This window comes from Somniosus microcephalus, chromosome 6, assembly GCF_052327205.1.
Source record: "Somniosus microcephalus isolate GS21.2 chromosome 6, FLI_Smic_1.0, whole genome shotgun sequence".
In the NCBI taxonomy this organism is placed as follows: Eukaryota; Metazoa; Chordata; class Chondrichthyes; order Squaliformes; family Somniosidae; genus Somniosus; species Somniosus microcephalus.
In genome coordinates this window covers 265,738,467-265,755,141 of record NC_140992.1, presented here as the reverse complement: position 1 = coordinate 265,755,141, position 16,675 = coordinate 265,738,467, and the positions used below count along the sequence as shown (strand labels likewise).

Genomic DNA, 16,675 nt, shown 5'->3' with positions numbered 1-16,675 from the left:
TGTCATACACCTACACCCAGCCGCCTAAAGTCAAGAAAGAGCTTCACGAACAGTGTTGTTCCATTACAATCAACCTCATCTGAAGCCCGCATCGCCTTGTGGAAAGACCGGCTCGCCAGTCTTGAACAACCCCCAGCGATGGAAATTTTACTTGATGAAAGCCTTCCCCCAGGAGCTAATTGCAACTGGGCAACCTGGAAGTGCCTTAACAGACTTAGGACCGGTGTAGGTTGCTCAAAGGTGTCACTAAGCAAATGGGGATATTCAACCAGCCCGACAACTTGTGAATGTGGAACTGAGGCACAGACTATGCAACATCTCCTGCAATGCCCATCGTTAGAGGAACCCTGCACTGTTGCAGATCTTGCCGAATCCAACAACAAGGTGCAAAAATGTGTCCAGTTCTGGCTGGGCTACGTATAGACTGTCCGTGGACACGATAAGAAGAAGACCATCTCCTTTTGCCTTGCGCCATCATTCCTTTTGTCTCTTAATCTCTCCTGCCTTCCATCCTATCACAGACCTTCCCTTTTGTTCTTTCCTCCCCTCCCCCCTTTCCCTGCCCCTACACTTGCTTAAAAACCTGTTCCATCTCCAGCTTTTTCCAGTTCTGACGAAGGGTCATCAGCCTGAAACATTAACTCTGTTTCTCTCTCCACAGATACTGCCTGACCTGCTGAATATTTCCAGCATTTTCTGTTTTTATATCAGAAGTCAAGGCTTTGCTTTCACCTGACCTTCCAACAAATACATTTTATGGCTGGAGTCACTGGATAGCGATCAAGAAGGAGGGGCGGACCATGGCCCATTTCCCCTCCAGTCCAGGGTATATGCTATTTTTGTTTTAATGACAATTTTAGATGAAATTATGAGAAGGGAAAAGGGTGGGAATTAAGAAGTAAAATATTTACCTCTTTTTTATTTGTTCCCGACACTTGAGCACAAAAAATCTAGGCTGACAATTCCAGTGCAGTGCTGAGGGAGTGCTGCACTGTCGGAGGTACCGTCTTTCAGATGAGATGTTAAGCCGAGGCCCCGTCTGCTCTCTCAGGTGGATGTAAAAGATCCCATGGCACGATTTCGAAGAAGAAGTTCTCAACCAACATCACTAAAACAGATTATCTGGTCATTATCACATTGCTGAGAACTTGCTGAGCGCAAATTGACTGCCGCATTTGCTTCATTACAACAGTGACTCCAGTTCAAAAAGTACTTCATTGGCTGTAAAGTGCTTTGGGACATCCGATGGGCGTGAAAGGCTCTTTGTATAAATGCAAGTCTTACTTTCTTTTTTCCATTCTGTAAGAGGGACCTGGGTGCATCTCTCCGTTCTAATTTATCCCCTTTTATGGAGTCTATAGGCTCCACTGTGTAATACGGAGACTCAACAGCAGATCCACAGGGCTGGCTCCCGGCATTTAGTTCACGCAATGAGAAAATATGGATCTGTAGATCTGTAGATCCATATTTTCTTGGGTCTATGATGGTGTCCGTTCTCTGCATGTCAAGTCATTTATACTTAGTTCAGCAGACGGCGGGAGAACTGTACGTCTGCAGTCAGCTACACGCCGCTAATACAAATGTACCTTAACTGAGCACAACCGAGTGAGGGAGTTCATCGAATCCTCGAATCATGCAGCACAGAAGGAGGCGCTTCGGCCCATCTTGCCTGTGCCGGCTCTTTGAAAGAGCTCTCCAATTAGTCCCGCTCCCCCTGCTCTTTCCCCATAGCCCTGCATTTTCTCTTCCTTTTCAAGTATTTATCCGATCTCCATTTTGAAAGATACAATTGAATCTGCTTCCACCCCCCTTTCAAGCAGTGCATTTCAGATCATACCAACTCGCTGAGTAAAAAAAATTCTCATCTCCCCCCTGGCTTTTTTGCGAATTACCTTAAATCTCCGTCATTTGTATACCGAATACCTCCTGCCAGTGGAAACGGTCTCTCCCCATCGACGCTATCAATTCCCTCATCATTTTGAACACATATAAATTATAAATTAAGAGTTAACTTATAAATAGAAATGCAGAATATTTCTTTTAATTCAAAGTTGCTCATTTCAAATTATCTACTCATTTGAATTGAAATCGTGCAAAATTGCCTCCAGTGTTGTTTTATATAAATTGCTCAATAATCCTAATTTGTTGAACAAAAAGCAACAACTTGGAGAGGGTGCAGAAGAGATTTACTAGAATGGTAGCAGATACGAGGGACTTCAGTTCTGTGGAGAGATGGGAGAAGCTGGGATTGTTCCCCTTAGAGCAGAGAAGAAACATAGAAGATAGGAGCAGGAGTAGGCCATTTGGCCCCTCGAGCCTGCTCCGCCATTCAATGAGGTCATGGCTGATCATCCAAACTCAGTACCCTGTCCCTGCCTTCTCCCCATATCCCTTGATCCCTTTAGCCTTAAGAAATATATCTAACTCCTTCTTGAATATATTTAATGAATTGGCCTCAACTGCCTTCTGTGGTAGAGAATTCCACAGGTTCACCACTCTCTGGGTGAAGAAATTCCTCCTCATCTCTGTCCTAAATGGCTTACCCCTTATCTTTAAACTGTGACCCCTGGTTCTGGACTCCCCCGCCATCGGGAACATCCTTCCTGCATCTAGTCTGTCTAGTCCTGTTAGAATTTTATAAGTTTCAATGAGAAGGTTAAGAGGAGATTTGATAGAGGTGTTCAAAATCATGAGGGGTTTTGATAGAGTAAATAAAGAGAAACTGTTTCGAGGGGCAGGAGGGTCGGTAACCAGTGGACACAGAATTAAGGTGATTAGCAAAAGAACCAGAGGCGACAGGAGGAAACACTTTTTTACGCAGCGAGTTGTTGTGATCTGGAATGCGCTGCCTGAAAGGGCGGTGGAAGCAGATTCAATAGTAAACTTCAAAGGAGAATTGGATAAATACTCGAAAGGAAAAAAAAATACAGGGCTATGGGAAAAGAGCAGGAGAGCGGGACTAATGGGATAACTCTACCAAAGAGCCGACACGGGCATGATGGGCCGAATGGCCTCCTTCTGTGCTTCTCTGATTCTCACTTTGAATTAACAGAAGTAGGCTGCACATTCATTAACCAGGGGGATGTCAGCCTTAACTGTATGCGTGCCCCATTTCTCTCACACAATCAAGCTCTGTGACTCCTCCCAGGCAGCACCCATTGTTTAAACAAAAAATAATTAAGATAGAATGTTCACAAAATTAGTTAATGCCTTGTAGTTGAGCTTTAAAAGGGGGAGCTAATAGTCAAATTCTTTAAAGGGGCACCATTGCATTTGAAAAAAATTGTTTGGCCCATGACATCAGTGTACTTTGCAAGACCCATCCAAAACTAATCCCGCTATACAGCTCTCTCCACATATCCCTGAGTCTTGTCATGGTGAGTGATGTCTGTTCACTAACACACACAACCTCTATGAGCGTCATTTTACTACATGTACTGAAAACGGCACCTGTTTAGAGAAACACGGGACCGGCAGACCTGAGTTATACTGCTGGCTCCGTAACGCTCTGTGTTCTGGGAAAATTGAGTTCTGCATGCTTACACCTGTGCTAAGCTGTTCTTTCTGACGCCCAACTGCGAGTTAAATTTTAACGTTAGCAAAGAACTGACTTTCCCATCTGATAAGATGAAAAATAAAGTTTAAACACTTGCAGTGACTTCCCAGGTGGAACTTTTGAAACTTTGCTGGTCGCAGTTATATTGCAGTGACTATGACGCTAATGCAGTGCGAGACTACTTCTTGCATTGCTTGCCTAAGCTCAATTTGGGAGACTTCACACCTGAATTACATGCAAGGTTTCTGCCAATATAATCTCGAAACTCTCAAAAAGTGGCCCAGGTTCAAACTGGCGAGAGGACTGATGCCAACAATCATTTTTTTTTAATTCAAAGTAATTTAATATTTACAACTCTGGATAGAGAAGGAAGGCACAACATTAGTTATTCATGAGACAGTTAGATGTTATGTAGGGAACACTGTAGGTATTTTTCCTTCTAAATGGATGAGATAAAAGAAAGACTTTCACGATCTCAGGACTTTGCAACTTACTTTACAGCCAATGAAGTACTTTTTGAAGTGTAGTCACTATTGTAATGTAGGAAACGTGGCAGCCAATTTATGCACAGCAAGCTCCCACACACAGCAATGTGATAATAAGCAGATATTCTGATTTTAGTGATGTTGATTGAGGGATATATGATTGGTCAAGACACCGGGGAGAACTCCCCTGCTCTTTTTTTTTATTCGTTCATGGGATGTGGGCATCGCTGGCAAGACCAGCATTTATTGCCCATCCCTAATTACCCTTGAGAAGGTGGTGGTGAGCCACCTTCCTGAACCGCTGCAGTCCGTGCGGTGAAGGTACTCCCACAGTGCTGTTTGGTAGGGAGTTCCAGGATTTTGACCGAGTGACGATGAAGGAATCGCGATATATTTCCAGGTCAGGATGGTGTGTGACTTGGAGGGGAGGTTGGAGGTGGTGGTGTTCCCATGTGCCTGCTGCCCTTGTCCTTCTAAGTAAAAAAGGTCGCGGGTTTGGGAGGTGCTGCCGAAGAAGCCTTGGCGAGTTGCTGCAGTGCATCTTGTAGATGGTACACACTGCAGCCACGGTACGCCGGTGGTGTAGGGAGTGAATATTTAAGGTGGTGGATGGGGTGCCAATCAAGCGGGCTGCTTTGTCCTGGACGGTGTCGAGCTTCTTGAGTGTCGTTGGAGCTGCACTCATCCAGGCAAGTGGAGAGTATTCCATCACACTCCTGACTTGTGCCTTGTAGATGGCGGAAAGGCTTTGGGGAGTCGGGAGGTGAGACACTCGCCACACAATACCCAGCCTCTGACCCGCTCTTGTTGCCACAGTATTTATGTGGCTGGTCCAGTTAAGTTTCTGGTCAATGGTGACCCCCATGCTTAAAAATAGCACCATGGGATCTTATATGTCCACCTGATAGGGCAGACGGGGTCTTGGTTTAAGGTCTCACCTGAAAGACGGCACCGTGGACAGTGCAACACTGGAGTGTCACCCAAGATTTTGTGCTCAAGTATCTGGAGTGGGACCTCAACCCACAACCTTCTGACTCAGAGGCAAGTGTGTTATTCACTGAGCCATGGCTGACACCTAAGATAAGCAGGGTTCAATAGCTTTCCTCATCTATATTTATTGTATAATCTTATGAATGCAAACTGTGTGATATAGCTGGCCTATAAGACGTAATTTAGGCGAAAATACTTGATTGGATAGCTTGTTCATTCATGACAGAGGGGCAGAATAGCCCCAAAACGAAACAAAGTTGCCTGAATACTTTTCAGCAAGAGAGCACAGCCTTAACAAGTGGAGCATAGCTGCTTTAAGAGAATGCTATGAATGGAGAACCATTCTGTGGTTGCCCCTCCTTTCAACTCGCTTGCCCAGACTCGGCGAGCTTTGTCAGTTCTCAGCGGTCATTGTAGGTGGAGCTCTGTCTGAATCGTTTCTTTCATGTGAGGAACAGGCAGAGGTGATCAAGTGAAGGTTGGCATAGTACGTCGCAAATAGGGTGCGGCATGCAATGCCAACTTTTCACTTGATCTTGTTTTCAGAGCGGAACTCACAGTAGTAATGAAGGAGGTTACAGCCTACACCTACAGTCCCATATTCTCAACTGAAGGGGGCAAAGTTGTTTCAGCAAAATAATGTGTAAAAATATATTTAATTTAGCCCAGAATTTCATGGTACTCCACCAACTTTCTATTCACTCCTAATGTAGAACTCCTAAACCAAACATAAAGGGCTCGATTTTGCCAGGCCCGAGGAGGCAGGATTGGAGGCGTGTGAGGTGTTAAAATTGCAAAAACTGGCAGGCGGGCCCGATCCCACCTCCATCCCGCCTCCGAGCAATTTTCCCACATGCGAGTTTTCTGACCCCGTCTCCATCCCGCCTCCAAGAGGCGGGATAGGCCCTTAAGGCCCTTAACAACCAGTTAAGTGCCTCTATAATCCCATTTTGAGAGGCCTTTCTGATTTTAACAGTATTCCCACGTGCTGCACGCCTCCTCTGAAACACGCCAGTGAAACCTGGTGGCAGCACAAGTGGATTGCTTACTAACAGCTGCAGCTCCACCATTAAAAAGGAATTTTCACCAATCTTCATTTACAGGTGGCAGAACTTTGTTGTCTCAGGTCTGGGGGAAATTTTAACAGGCCTACTTATTGTTGTGGAAGTTTGGAGCCTGACACCCATCTCCAGTGTGACCTCCTGGGAAATCCCTCTCCCCACCTTGAATGAGCGCTTCCTCAACTGAGGTATATACCAGAAGAATGGGAACCATTTATTTCCTTTCCTCCTGGACATCAGATTCGGACGAAGACCAGCTGCGGCAGCAGCAGAACCCTGAACAACAGCAGCACCAACTGCAGGAGCAACAACAGGAGCTCCAAGCTGCTGCTCACCCACCTGAAGCTGCACAGGCAAGATGGCGCCAGCGCACGACCACATTGCTGCCCGGGATGCAAGGGACGCACTCATCTTGGCCAGATTTGCTTAGCCTGCACAATCAAACACTTTTGCCTCACACATTCTTATCAGACCATCGACAATGGCCAAGAACCTACGGATTCCTATCACTCTGGCCACCATACTGACAATTGCAAGTTGCCCTAAGCCCTCAATGTGGAAGTCCCATTTGCGAAATGAATCACGCCACAACTGCAACAGTTTGCCTCAAATTTTTTTATGACAATAAGCAAGTGATGGCATTTTAAAAATAAACACATTACACCCAAGTGACTACCCTTGTGACTACTTGTGCATTATCTTCCTCTTACGCGTGCTCCTACGTGGTGCTTCCCCTGTGGCTTCAGCAGATGTGGAGGCCCCTTGCTTACTTTCTTGCTGCTCCTGTCTCGACACCTTTGGCGGGCGTCCTCCGGGGTTGCGAACCTGTGAGGGCTTGGCAACAGTCTGCTGCTCCTGCGGCTGTGCAGGGGCTGAGACGCCGATCTCAGTTGGGTGGGGACTCTGGTGGGGCTCGGACCGAGGGCTCTGCAGTGGCATGGTCGTGTGAGTGCTTGGCGAGGAGCACCCACTTCCTTGTTGTATGCCACCAACATCCCTCTCATGGGTCAGCCCCACTTCAGAGCTAGCAAGTGGCTTGACAGCACCTTGTAGCACTTCAGGGGGGCCATGAGGACCCATTTCTGCACTGGATATCCTACTCCAGAGGACTTGCCTGAAGGTCTGGTTTGTTTGCTCAATAGCTGACCATCGCTCCTCAAGAGATGTCAGTCTATTCTGAACAATGACCATGTCTTCACGACCCCGGCGACTAAGCTCCTCCATGGCCATAGCCATCCTCTCCTCTACGGTAACCATCCTTTCCACGGAGGTTGCCATCCTTTCCGTGGTGATCCGTTCATGCGCCAATGCCTCCACAAAGGCTCTGCTCATATTAGCAATGGACTCCTCCGTTCACTCCACACTCGCAGCGACCCTGGAGACAAAACCTGCCAGAGATTCCTGCACCTCTTCCTGGAGTTCCAGCACCGCTTTACTTCTGGATGGACCCGGAGGCAGAGGGTTGACATGCAGCTGAGCCGAGCTGGCAGAGTGCTGCGCCCTCTGACTAGGACTCTCCACTGCTGTCCCTGTCTCCACCATCTGCTGATGCTCACTTGTGAGCTGTGATACACCAGGTGACAACACTGCACTATCTCGCGAAGATACCACCGAGGTGTGAGTGTCTGCGCTGGTGCTGGGTGCGCTGAATTCTGCTGACACTGTGCCCTCAGAGGTTGCAGCTTCCTCTGAGGAGTCTGGAGGCTCAGGCTCTTCCTCCTGGATAGTGGGGATGGGGGCTCTCGATGGTCCTGTGGGGGAGTAAAGGAAAGAGTCAGAGATGTGAGGCCAAGGTTACATGCACATTGAATATTGCAGATGATCATTCGTCCATCTGTTAGAGCATCAGAATCATTATCGGTGACTCATGCAATGTCAATGAGAGAGATGATAAACTATTCTGTCACCAGCTTGCTCTGATGCACCCATCTGTCCGTCCCCCACTTGCGCATCCTCCTGCACTCCCACGATCTCCAGGGCCGCCTCCTCCCAGGGGGTGAGCTGGGCTACTGAGGGTGGCCCTCCTCCTGTCCTCGCTCTTTCCCTCTTATTGTGAGCTCTCTTTTCCTGCAATGAGGGAGACAAGTGGAGTTTGAGTGAGAATGAAGGAGTGAGTGTAGAGAATTCATATCATTGATGGTTAGGAGAAAAAGATGGAGTGAGGTGGCAAGACCAAGGGCCCTCCCTGTGTGTTGTAAGTTGTTTTCATAGCATCACAGCGATAGGGAGTGTGAGGGCTGCATAGTCGAATAGTTAGGTGAATGTGACCACAGAGAGAGAGGGAATGGGTAAGGGTGCAGGGATGTCAGTGTCAAGTGGGATGTGGAGGAAGAGGTTGTCAAAAGCTGAGTGCTGGTGAGGAGAGGCAATGGGAATCAGATTGAGGGTGATGGGAAAGTCATACTCACTTTTCCAGTGCGCAGAAGGTCATGAAACCTCTTCCTGCACTGCAGCCAGGTTCTGCGGCACATAGACAAAGAGTTGACCTCCTGGGCCACTTGCATCCACACAGCTTTCGTCTGCTGGGGAGACTTCTTCCTCCCTGAGGAAGGTAAGAGCACCTTCTTATTTTCTCTTGCTCCCTCCACCAGAGCTTGCAGGGCGATGTCATCGAACCTTGGTGCAGACTTTGGCCTGCTGCTGGACATATTGGCTGGCGGAATCTATCACAGCAAAGGGCATAAAGTTTGCAGTCTGCAGAAGAAGCAAGGCTGCTTGCAGACCTTAAATCCAGCAGCACTGATGATGTCATCGCAGGCGACTTTCAGGGTGGAAAGACTAAGTGGGCCAGGGCTTCCCACACGCTGGAAATCAATTGCCCAATTAGGGAAAATCGCATATTTTTCCCCCACATCAAATTGGAGTCTGGTGGCTAACACGAAAAGCGGCCGACACGCCCCCAGCCCGCACCAATGGCAAAATCGAGCCCAAAGTATTCTTTCTGTTGTTATTTCGGATTTCCAGCATCCGCAGTATTTTGCTATCATAGTGTTCTTGATTGCTATTGTTTCCATTTGAAAGAAAGGCTTGCATTTATATAGCACCTTTCACAACCTCAGGATGTCTCAAAGCACTTTACAGCCAATGCAGTACTTCTGAAGTGTCATCAATTTCCACACAGCAAGCTCCCACAAACAGCAATGTGAAAATGACCAATCTGTTTTAGTGATGTTGATTGAAGGATAAATATTGGCCAGGACACCGAGGATAACTCCCCCTGCTCTTCTTCGAAATAGTGCCACGGGATCTTTTACATCCACCTGAGAGGGCAGACGGGGCCTCGGTTTAACATCTCATCCAAAAGACGGCACCTCCGACAGTGCAGCACTCCCTCAGCACTGCACTGGAGTGTCAGCCTAGATTTTTGTGCTCAAACCTCTGGAGTGGGACTTGAACCCCACAACCTTCTGACTCAGAGGCGAGAGGTGTTACGAACTGACACACACCTGGCATCACCTGAACCAGCTGTGGTATAACTGCAATCGGTGTGAAGCTATTTTTTATAGTTTGTAAAAACATTATTACAGGAGATTACATTGTTAACGTTAGTAAGCTTATCACTAACTTGAAAAATCTGCCGCATATGGGATTAAACTGGCTGGCGTATAATTTGTGTTCAAATCATTTTTCTTTATAAACAAGCCCACTGGAATCCTAATCCAAACATAACATTTCTTGGTAAACTAATCTAGCTGGACCGGGCACATGGCAGTCTACAATCTTGCTGGGGAAAGAGTCGGTGCGAATGCGGTTCTTGCGATTCAGTTTGACCGTTTCTCTATCAGGACTGAATCCACTTGATTCAGGCAGAACCCGCTGGGAATATTTCCAAACCATTGAGAATTGCGAAGTTAAATTAGGGAGAGAGAGAGATTTAACAAAAACACAAACACCTAAGGATTTTAAAATTATTTTAATATAAATTGCAACATGTTTTTTTTTGCAACAAATCGAGTGATTAAAAAAACAAAGGAGGGGGGGGGGGGGGGGTTCGAGGGAAAAAAAGGCGATGTCATTAACATTCCTTGCTGGTCTTCACACCCTTGCCTGAGATTTCACGATTGCCAGGTGACGTGGGAAGGACGCACTTTTGCAGGCTCATTCAATCCTGCCAATTGATGGCTTTAATGTGTGTGTGTATTTGTTTTCGTGGCTGGAGTTTGAATGCACGGAAGCGCCTCATTGAAAGTTTGTGAAGACTGGTACATGCGTCAGCCAGTGTGTGTTTGCACCGCGACTCTGCAGAGTTGACGTTTAGAGAGAGAGAGAGACAGAGCGGGAGGGAGTGAGATTAGAGATTTAGCTTTCTGTTAAGTTCCATTCGCGAGTTACCTTGGCTACCATAGTGATGAGAAACGCAAAAATGGAGCAATTCAGCAGAATTTGCAATTGAGAGAGATAGCAAATAAATAGCCCTGCATTCCTCCTGCTCTTGAAACTGACACTCCATGCACTGAAACTGACAAGGGCTAGTTAAATGCAACAGCACAAGCGATGGACAAGTACGAGACCCTGGCGTACGATACAGCCCTGAGCACTCTGGTGGCCGTGCTGGTCTATGTCTTGCTGAAAGTGAGCTTCGACGGTTACCGGCAGTGGCGAGCCCGGGCCAAGGTGCTGATCATCGGCTCGGGCCCCGTGGGGCTGACGGCCGCCCTGATCGCCGCCCGCTCCCGCAAGGTCCACCGCCTGGTGCTGGTGGAGGAGCGCTACCGCCCGGCGCTGCTGGCCCGACCCCAGCAGATCGCCCTGGATCCCCGCAGCGTCCGTTTCCTCCTGGCGCTCGGCGTCGACTTCGACAACATGGAAGGCTGCTGGCACAACGAGCACTTCTTCACCAAGGTCGGGGTCTTCCAGGAGTACCTGCTCAGCTTGTTGGAGAAGAAGAAGCAAGAGGTGGACATCCAGATTCAACTGGGGACCAAGGTAGGGTGGGCAAGAGCTTGGCTCTTCATTCACCAGTCGTTTTTTTTTTTAGCTGGTGTCGCCGAGAAGGGAGTTTGTCAAGTTGGGACTTTTTATTGCGGGGGTTGTCAGTCAGTTGGATCTTTGTAGATCCAGGAAGCCCTGTCCAATTGTCAGCAGATTTCTGTATCAGTTGAGTAACTGTCACACTCTGCTAGATGTTTCTGCAATGAAAGCACTTTTTTTCCTTTGCAGAATCTCACCCCACCCCCAGAAGTTAGATAGATGGTCTTCCAAAGTGTGTCCATATTCGCCAATAGGGACCCCAGAGCGTCAATATTTACAGAGGGGTCCCCAGGAGTGTGCTAATCGGGAAAGTATTTTTAAACTTTTCTGTAATCAATCTCCAAGTCTTTGGTTGACTTGTCAGGTTTTTTTAATCTGAAAATTTTGATTACATGGATACTTGGTATTAACTTTCAATGTGACGCATTGTTTGGTTTTTCTCTCCCGATTCTATTCTATTCCTTTTTCTCTTATTTCAATCATTCTTTTCCTTTTTTTCTACTAGCAATTTTTTTAAGTTGTTTTTCTACACCGATTGCCAATGGTTAATGATCGCCCTTCTCACGCATTGTGTCTATAGAACAAACAGTTTGTTTTAAGAGACTAACTTAACCATTAAAATTTCACCAACCCATTATCTTTTGTTTTTTTAAAAATAAGTTTAACATAAATGGCACTTGCCTTATTCATTAACTACTGACCTAAATACCAGTTGAACAAAAAATCTATTATAGTACTGGGAATTGGTGTGGGATCAGTAAATATGGGAGAGGTGGATTTTAAGTGCACCTTATCTGCAGACTCCTTTGGCCCCAAGTCTGATCCTGAATAATTATGACAGTTGGGAGGGGTGGGGTGATTGAGGGGATGTGTTTTTCCTTCCCCTTTCATTTTTATTTGACCTGGGCTATAACGCTTTCTTTTTTCTACTCTTGATCCACCCCAACCACTCTGCTCTAAATCCCTAATTTGCTCTTGATGTCCTGTGACACTATGCAAAGTCCTACTGCAAGTAAATATTATGTCCTGGTAATGTTGATGTTTCACCATTCACAACCATTGGGCATTAAACAGTTAATTCCCAGCTTCTCAATGCTGCAAGCCCATTGAAAATGTGCAGTATTTCTCCTATCTTATTATAAGCGTAGATTGAAGCAGTGCTTTCTACTTATTGACACTAGTGACAGTATTTACATTCAGCTCAGTCAGCTACTGAAGCACGGCCGATGTTTGCTAAATCATTACACCGAGCTTTATATTTGTCAGTTAATTACTTATTGTACATGTATTTTTATTTAGCTTATTACTGTACTATCTGGTAGAGCAATTCATTTTTGCTCAATTATTTAACCCTCTGCTCAATCAATTAACCCTCTGCAGAGCTTTTTGAGCCAACATGTAGAAAGTCCTACAAGAGAGGGGGCGGTACTGGACCTAATTCTAGGGAATGTAGCTGGGCAGGTGGTGGAAGTGTCTGTAGGAGAGCATTTTGGCGATAGTGACCATAATTCGGTGAGATTTAAGGTGGTCATGGAAAAAGACAAAGACGGCCCGGAAATAAGGGTTCTAAATTGGGGGAAGGCCGATCTTAATAAGATAAGGCAGGATCTGGCCAAAGTGGACTGGGAGCAGCTACTTATAGGAAAATCCACATCAAAACAGTGGGAGGCTTTCAGAAGGGAAATAGAGAGAGTACAACACCAACATGTTCCTGTAAAGGTCAAGGGTGGGACCAACAAGCAAAGGGAACCTTGGATGACAAGGGATATACAAAAATGCATTAGGAAAAAAAGGGGGGCTTTTGGCAGTTACAAAAGACGGAGGAAGCCCTAGAGGAGTATAAAAGGTGCAGGGGCATACTTAAAAAGGAAATTAGGAGGGCGAGGAGGGGCCATGAAATAACACTGGCAAGCAAAATAAAGGAAAATCCTAAGATGTTTTATAAGTATACTAGCTGGGGAGCCCCGCGTTGCGAGGGCAATTTTGGGGCGTTTGGTCTCCCTGCCCCTGTGTGTCCCCCCCTCTCCCTGTCATGTCCTCTCCCTGTCCTCTCCCTCCCCTCTCTCCCTCCCCTCCCTTCCCCTCCCTCTCTCCTCCCCCGCTCCCCTCCTCCCCCGCTCCAAGAGGATAACCAGGGAAAGGGTAGGGCCGATTAGGGACCAAAGTGGCAAGCTGTGTGTAGAGCCAGATGAAGTAGGTGGGGTTTTAAATGAATTTTTTGCCTCTGTGTTCACTATGGAGAAAGACGATGTAGACATAGAAGTCGGGCAAGGGGACTGTGACATACTTGAACATATTAGCATCGAGAGGGAGGAGGTACTAGCGGTTTTAGCAGGCCAAAAAGTGGATAAATCCCCAGGCCCGGATGAGATGTATCCCAGGCTGTTGTGTGAGGCAAAGGAGGAGATTGCAGGGGCTCTGACACAAATTTTCAGAACCTCTCTGGCCACAGGGGATGTACCAGAGGACTGGAGAACAGCTAACGTAGTACCATTATTCAAGAAGGGTAGCAGGGATAAACCAGGGAATTACAGGCCAGTGAGCCTAACATCTGTGGTAGGGAAATTATTGGAAAAAATTCTGAGGGACAAAATTAGTCTCCACTTGGAGAGGCAAGGATTAATCGGGGATAGTCAGCATGGCTTTGTCAAGGGTAAATCATGTCTGACCAATCTGATTGAATTTTTCGAGGGGGTGACTAGGTGTGTGGATGTGGTTTACATGGACTTCAGTAAAGCTTTTGACAAAGTCCCGCATAGGAGACTGGTCAAGAAGGTAAGAGCCCATGGGATCCAGGGGGCCTTGGCGCGTTGGATCCTAAACTGGCTGAGTGGCAGGAGGCAGAGGGTGATGGTCGAAGGTTGCTTTTGTGACTGGAAGCCTGTGTCCAGTGGGGTACCTCAGGGATCGGTGCGGGGTCCCTTGCTGTTTGTGATCTACATTAATGATTTGGATGAGAATGTAAAGGGTATGATCAGTAAGTTCGCGGATGACACGAAAATTGGTGGGGTGGTAAATTGCGAGGAGGAAAGCCTCAGGCTACACGACGATATTAACGGGTTGGTCAGATGGGCGGAAAAGTGGCAAATGGAATTTAACCCGGAAAAGTGCGAGGTGATGCATTTTGGACGGACAAATAAGGCAAGGGAATACACAATGAGTGGTAGAACCCTAGGAAGTTCAGAGGGACCTTGGTGTACATGTACATAGATCCCTGAAGGCAGCGGAACAGGTAGATAAGGTGGTTAAAAAGGCATATGGGATACTTGCCTTCATTAGCAGAGGCATAGAATATAAGAGCAGGGAGGTTATGATGGAGCTGTACAAAACGCTGGTGAGGCCACAGCTGGAGTACTGTGTGCAGTTCTGGTCGCCTCCCTATAGGAAGGATGTGATTGCTTTGGAGAGGGTGCAGAGAAGATTCACCAGGATGTTACCTGGGATGGAGCGCCTCAGCTATGAAGAAAGACTAAACAGGCTGGGGTTGTTTTCCTTGGAGCAAAGGAGGCTGAGGGGGGACCTGTGAGGTGTACAAAATGATGAGGGGCATAGATAGGGTAGATAAAGAGGAACTTTTCCCCTTAGTAGGGGGGTCAATAACAAGGGGGCATAGATTCAGGGTAAGGGGCAGGAGATTTAGAGGGGATTTGAGGAGGAACTTTTTCACCCAGAGGGTGGTTGGAAGCTGGAACTCACTGCCTGAAAGGGTGGTAGAGGCAGGAACCCTCAACATTCAAGAAGCATTTGGATGGGCACTTGAAATGCCATTGCATACAAGGCTATGGACCAAATGCTGGAAAATGGGATTAGACTGGACAGGGATTGATGGACGGCGCAGACACGATGGGCTGTAGGGCCTCTTTCTGCGCTGTAAAACTCTATGACTCTATGAGTAGGGAAAGCAAAGTGGGGTGGGGGGGGAGGAGGAGTGGGTGTTAAAGGGGGAAAGAAAATGACAAATGCCAGAAATCTAAAATAAAAAATATTGGCGCAGAATTTGCTGGGGACATAACAGCAAGTTTAATGCCCATGCTGTTACTAGTGTGGAAATAACCCAACAATTTGCGGTGCAGAAGAGAGACCCCGTCAGTTTACGACTCACTGCAATTTGCTGGGTGGTTTGCGCTGCCCTGCCGTTAGCCTCGCGGAAACAGGAGCTCGTCGCCCACCTCACCATGAGTTTCAAGAAATTGCTGCATTTGCGCAGTAAATATGCCTTCAACTCATTGCAGAAAGTTAGGGCTGGTACTTGACGATGTAAGAACCCGTTTTAATGATTACTTTATGTTCCTGCAATGCCACTCAACCTCTCTGGCCCAGAAAGGGAACAATTGAAACTGTGGAGTCTCATTCCTGCAGGGAGTAAATTGTTCCTCGAGGTTTATAAAATGTTGCATTTGTATCCTTTTTTTTCTTTCTCTCTCCTAATCCAATCTATCTTTCCCTCTCTCTCTTTGTCATTCTGCATCTAATTTGACTCTGATTCACCCTATTTCCTTCTGCGTCATTCCTCTGTTTCTTTATCCTTAAATCTCATGTTAGTTAAGGAGATGGACTGTTGATCCCGTCATTCACCACGGTCCCAGATGCCCTGTCGACCTCGCTGCACCGTTATCAGATTGCACTTCCATCAATTTACAGCACACGGATTTTTGAGCTGGAAAGGTGCAGGAAAAATATCGAACAAACAGGGCATACTGCGAGATGCCCTGCTCCAACAAAATCTGGGCCAGAATTTGAAAATGCACAGCATGTCAGGCTAAGGTTTCAGGTGTGAGTTCTGACCAGGGATTCTCACCCACAGTATTCGCCAGTTTTTTTGTCTCTTCAAAGATCCTGCTCTGCACTTCCAATATATTGTGTTCATCACCCTCTGTGGTCCTGCCTTGTAAAACTAAAGCATGCAGTTTATGGAGATTGAGCCTCATGTTACTGCTCTTGTAATTTATTGGTACTTTTATGCAGCCAGTGTTGTTTGTTTTATTTTCTAACCAGCCCCACAATGTACTCTCTCTATGTAGCTTCTACAAGGCACCGATTAACCCAAGTCGGCTCCAAGAAGAAACTTGCATTTATATGGTGCCTTTCACATTCTTGATGTTCCAAAGTGCTTCACTGTCGATTAATTACTTTTGAGGTGTAGCTACAATTATGTAGGCAAACGCAGCAGGCAATTTGTGTCTCGCAAGATCCCACAATCAGTAAATGGAATAAATGGCCAGTTAATCTGGTTTGTTGGTGTTAGGGGAGGGGGAGTGTTGGCCAGTACACTGAAAGATCTCACTTACTCTTCAAATTTACACCCACCTGATCAGACTTTGGTTTAACATCTCATCACAAATGCAGTTTCTCCGATAATTCGGTACGACGCGAAGTGTCAGCCTGCATTATGTCATCAAGTGTCTGGAGTGGGATTTGAACCCACAACCTTCTGATTCAGAGGCACGCATGCCACCACTAAGCCAAGGCTGACATTGAATACATACACTACAGCACCAGCTCCTCCCTGAATTGTAGATATGCTATCCGACACACACTTTGCCCTCCCTGTATCTTCACTATTTGGATGTTTAAAACTCTCCTTTCAGGTGAGACATTGAGCGAAGGCTGTG

The 16,675-nt window shown here is 46.7% G+C and overlaps 1 protein-coding gene across 3 annotated transcripts in view; it reads left to right on the top strand.

Moving 5' to 3' along the window:
• Positions 1-10,088: 10,088 nt before the first annotated feature.
• LOC147116715 (uncharacterized) overlaps positions 10,089-16,675 on the top strand; it is a 192,771-nt gene continuing 186,184 nt past the window's right edge. For all 3 annotated transcript variants that reach the window (XM_085991836.1, XM_085991834.1, XM_085991835.1), the window contains exon 1: positions 10,089-11,018. In XM_085991836.1, coding sequence (XP_085847962.1) covers positions 10,587-11,018 — 432 coding nt within the window. In that variant the 5' untranslated portion in view covers positions 10,089-10,586. The remainder of the gene's footprint in view (positions 11,019-16,675) is intronic.